The sequence below is a fragment of the Chlorella variabilis genome, assembly GCF_000147415.1.
Source record: "Chlorella variabilis unplaced genomic scaffold CHLNCscaffold_23, whole genome shotgun sequence".
Classification (NCBI taxonomy): Eukaryota; Viridiplantae; Chlorophyta; class Trebouxiophyceae; order Chlorellales; family Chlorellaceae; genus Chlorella; species Chlorella variabilis.
In genome coordinates this window covers 750,292-754,796 of record NW_005435065.1, presented here as the reverse complement: position 1 = coordinate 754,796, position 4,505 = coordinate 750,292, and the positions used below count along the sequence as shown (strand labels likewise).

Below are 4,505 nucleotides of genomic sequence, written 5' to 3'. Positions count from 1 at the left end.
GCGCACCACCGGCAGGATGCTGCAGGGCACACGGAGGGGGAGTGGGGCCCGGTGGGGGTGGGGGTGGCGGCGCCGGGGGCGGGTCCCGAAGGCTAGGGCGCGATTGGGGCAGGCACGTTGAGGCGGTGCCAGGTCCCAACCCTGCAGTGCCTCCCTGCCTCCCTCCTCCCGGGCCGCCGCTCTGCATGGCCCCACACCCCATCCCATGCACACACAACCCCACCGCCGCCGCTGCCGCCGCGGCCGCGCGTCACCTGGCGGTGTGCAGGGAGAAGAAGGTGCAGGGCAGCTCCAGCAGCAGCTCCCGCAGCTGCAGCTCGGGGAAAGCGGCGGCCAGGCGGGCCAGGTGCGCCTCCGCCGCCCCCCGCACCTGCACCGCGCGCCACGCCCCAACAGCAGCAACACCAACGGCGGTGGACACGATGCAGCAGTGTAGCGCTCAAGCGCTCAGGCATGGCGGGGCACCAGACGGCTCCCCAACACGCCCTCACATCGACGCACGCACGCACCACACAATGCAACACACAAGCGCGCGCGCACGCCACGCCAGCGGCGCCACGCCCGCGGCGCCGCGCGGCCCCACCTGCGCCACCAGCTGGCTCAGCTCCATGCCCGCCATGTAGATGCCGTGCAGGCGCACCACCGCCCGCGGGTCCAGCCCCGGCACGGGCGTGAGGATGAAGGCGCCAGAGGGGAACATGAGGTCTGGGAAGGGAAGCAGGGTGCGGGGCTGCGGGCAGGGGGGACGCGCGCATGTGCATGTGCTGGGTGTTGGGTGAGAGAGGGTGGGCCGGCAGCGGCAGGGCGGGCAGTGGCGGGGAACGCACGGCGCGCGGGGCGACACCCACGCACACGCTGCGCGGGGGCAGGCGGCGCGGTGCCTCTGCGATGCCGGCCAGCCGGCGGCGGGCAGCAGGCCTGCCGCGTGGCCTGGGCCCGCCCACCCGCCACCCAACCGACGCGGCACCCGCCCCGCACGCCGCCGGCCGCCCCGGCCCAGCGCCCACCTCGTGCACCGCCACCCCCTGGTGCGCCCAGGTGCGCTGCAGCCGCTCCACGTCCAGCAGGCAGCTGGCCCTGGCTGGGAACCACTGCATCTGGTTCTGCTCCTGATGCACCGAGAACTTGTGGCCAAACGAGTCGCGGACAGCGGCGGGCGGCAGGTGGACGTCCGACACGCCCAGCGCGGCTGCCAGGGTGAAGGCAGCGATGTGGCTGTACTGCTGGTTGACCAGCCCCGTGCAGGCCGTGTACCGCAGCTGCAGCCGGTAGCGGCGGCCGCCCAGGACGAGGCCACGGCCGCCCGGCGGGCGCACCGCGGCGGTGGCGGCGGCGGTGAAGCCGGCGCCGGCGCGCCGCCCAAGCGCCTCGCCCTGCTGCCCCAGGCTGGAGGCCGCCGCCGCGCCACACAGCAGCAACAGCCGCGCCAGAAGGCTGGCCAGTAGGCGGCTGCGGGGCGTGCAGCTGTGCCACGCGCTACTGACCCTCACCATTGGCGAGCACTGCCTGTCGTGTGTGCCGCTGCTATTGCTGATGGGGTACGGGCCATGGATCGGGCTCTGTAGAGGCGGGGCACCAGGGGACAGACGCTTTGCAGCGCGTGACGGTCCTTGCCTGGCGGCCACCAAGCTTCTTAAATCAAAACAACGATGATGAGCCCTGGTTCTTCGAATGGTTGCTTTTGTACTGCCGTCAACACGAGCGCGCTGCCGACTACGACAGCTGCCGCAAGCTTGCTATGGGCCCCACAGGCTTCCATGCAAAAGCATCAATTCCCTAATCCGTTTCTGAATTCAGACACACCAATATGCTGCTTTTGATCCAGAAAAGATGCAGGCTTGCGCTGCCGTTGCTGCCATTATGCCGCCGCCGTCCCGCCGCCGCCGCCACAGCCCACCATGGCCTCCAGCGCCTGCTGCGCCTCCGCCGCAAGCTCTTCCTTCCCGCACGCCTCCAGCACCTGAGGGGCAAGCGGCAGGTACGGGCACCAGAAGAGCCTGGAAAATGGCCGGCCCAAGCATCCCGCGGCATGCTCAGGCCCACACACGGCACGTTGTGCGCGTGGCGCAGCGCGTACGGTGCACCCCATGCCCGCACCAAGCAACAACTTCTGCACCCTCCCCGCCACACCTTGATGAACGAGTGCAGCTTGTCTGCCCGCCGGATCTTCCAGATGCGCGTCTGCAGCGCCCGGTCGCTCATGCTGCGGCAGTCGGAGAGGCGGGTGGTACAGGGGTGGTGGGAGGCAAGGCATTCTGGCATGGTGGCAGCCCTCCCTCGCACTGCGGCGTGTGAGCAGGTTGCGCCTGACATCCCACAGCAGGACACACAATCCGTCCCTCCAGCTCTCTGGCCCCACCTGCGGACCCTCATCACGTTGTGCGCATGAAGCTCCTGGCTGCCGCCGCCCTCCAGCGCCGCCAAGTCCACCTGCACCGGCTGCCACACGCGGGCGCACCGCGGCTGCTCCCTGCAGCGACGGCGCAGGTGCAGGTGTGTCCGGTAGGAGATAGTACCGCGCCACAAGTGGCAGCCCCAGGTGGTTTCCAGTCAAGGGTGCCGAGGTGTGCAACGGCCGGGTGGGTTCACCCGCACCTCTCGCTGGGCCGGGCCCCCCAGTTTGCGCCTGCATTCTCCGCGCCCTCGCCCTGCAGCCGCCGCGATCGCCGAGGCGGCTCTGCAGCAACCTGCTGCTCGCCTGCTGGTGCTGCTGGCGCCGCCTGCCGCCACTGCCGTGCCGCCCGTCGCTGCTCGGCGGCCTGAGACCTCTGCTGCTCTGCAGCGCCGCTCATGGGGTTTTCAAGCAGGCCCAGCTGCTGCAGCACAGCCTCGTTGCGGAGCATGCGCCGTCTGCGGGCCTCCTCATACTCGTTGGGCTCCGTGGCGGACATGGCTTTCGAAACGGGAGAGAACGAGAGGATGACCGCATGAGATCCCCACTCGCAAAACAGGCGTACCGCCCGCAGGGCTGTTGGCGTTGTTGGACAAACGCCTGCCTCCATAAATGGAGGCAAATTTGTGGGCCATGCCATGCCAGTGGCGACGGCCTGGACAACCTAATTAATGTCCACAGTTAATGCAATTAAATGGACTAACTGAAATTGACACCCACTGTGTGCTGTGCTGCGGCAGCGGTTTGCCATGGCAGGACTGGCCAGTCCTGCCATATGAGCGCCATGCGCATGGCGCTCATGTTCAAACCCTATGATAGGCCGATACAAAGTCGACGGATAAACAAAGGTTCAGCTGAGACGAGCTCTTACTCGCATTGGATAGGCCCCGTGGCAAAGTTGCTTGCAACGTCACAAGCCGGGTCAACGTCTTTCGGAGGATGCCTTTGCCGAATGCATGCATGGCAACAGGCCTGTTGCCACCCTAGGGTGGCTGGAGAGGGCCGGACTATCTCTTCTGATCAGATGCACTGAGAGTGTTCGGCTAGTATGATGGTGTAAAGGACAGGCAAACAGAAAGGTGTTGCGACGGGGACATAAGAGACACCATTGGTATGGATATGGAGAGCCCCATTAGACAGGCTGAGAATAGTGAAGGTGCAGCCCAAAATGGTAACGCAGAACATCTTTCTTTCTTTCGTCCTTCTTCAGAACATTGATGCCCATGTCCCAGTCCCAGCTTCGCCATAATCCCCAAGAAAGTGCGTGCACATCAGCTGCATGACCAAGGATTGGGGGCCCAGCCGACAACCAGGAAAAACACAATAGGTCAGTCACAAGTGCAACAGCAAACATGTGGCCGTGGAGCAAGCAGAAAAGACAAAACATCCCCAATCCATCATTAAAGCATGTCACAAAGCTTGGCCACCCTGCGCCTGCAGCTAGCGGGTGATTCCCAGGCTGCGGGTGCAGGGCCCTGCCCCGCCGAGGGGCTGGGGCCGAACCCGTGCGGTCCGGAGTACCGCTTTGTCCCCTCGCTGCTCCCGGCATTTGTGGATGCACTGCGGGGGGCGAGACCCGCACTTGAGGCAGCGGCGACCGCCGCCGCTGCCGCCACCTCCATCGAGCAGCTCACTGCAGCATGCATGAGCTTTGATGGGGTAGTGACCAGCTCCCTAGATACCGCTGGTATGCCAGTCCGGCAGGCGGGCCCTGCCCGACCGCCAGGCTGGCAGCGACAGGCATGCAAGGACCCGCTCACTTCCCGTCTCCGCCGGAGGAGACGGCGGGCCCTGAGCCGTCGTGACTTCACCCTGGCTGTTGCACTCAACCGCCAGATGTGTGCCGCCGCCCGGCGGCACAAGCGCCAGGTGAAGCGCAAGAGGGGTCGTGACCTGGCACGGCTCGAATTCGATGCCCCGGCTGCCTTCCACAGGCTGCTCAAGGGCAAGGGGGAGGGCGCGGACCCCTCCATCACGGCCGGTGATTGGAACGGCCACTTCCGGTCACTATTGGGCTACACACACGTGGCTGCCGCGGGCAGGCCCGCCCCTGCCGCCGCCGCGGGCGCGGCGCAGGCGGCGGGCGCCGTGGCAGGCCGTGCTCATGCCTCAC

General features: G+C 66.9%; 2 protein-coding genes across 2 annotated transcripts in view; both read right to left on the bottom strand.

Moving 5' to 3' along the window:
• Positions 1 to 1,493, bottom strand: part of CHLNCDRAFT_139199 (hypothetical protein) — a gene marked incomplete at both ends in the record, with an annotated part of 3,149 nt that extends 1,656 nt beyond the window's left edge. Inside the window, 3 exons of the mRNA XM_005844312.1 lie at positions 255 to 370; positions 584 to 730; positions 1,008 to 1,493. Coding sequence (XP_005844374.1) covers positions 255 to 370; positions 584 to 730; positions 1,008 to 1,493 — 749 coding nt within the window. The remainder of the gene's footprint in view (positions 1 to 254; positions 371 to 583; positions 731 to 1,007) is intronic.
• A 365-nt stretch (positions 1,494 to 1,858) lies between these two features.
• Positions 1,859 to 2,896, bottom strand: CHLNCDRAFT_58958 (expressed protein; the record flags this gene model as incomplete). Its single annotated transcript, XM_005844311.1, has 4 exons — positions 2,596 to 2,896; positions 2,360 to 2,470; positions 2,131 to 2,203; positions 1,859 to 1,960 (listed from the first exon to the last, which is right to left on the bottom strand). Exons 1-4 carry the CDS (start codon positions 2,889 to 2,891, stop codon positions 1,859 to 1,861), a joined length of 582 nt encoding a protein of 193 aa, XP_005844373.1. The 5' UTR covers positions 2,892 to 2,896.
• Positions 2,897 to 4,505: the final 1,609 nt, after the last annotated feature.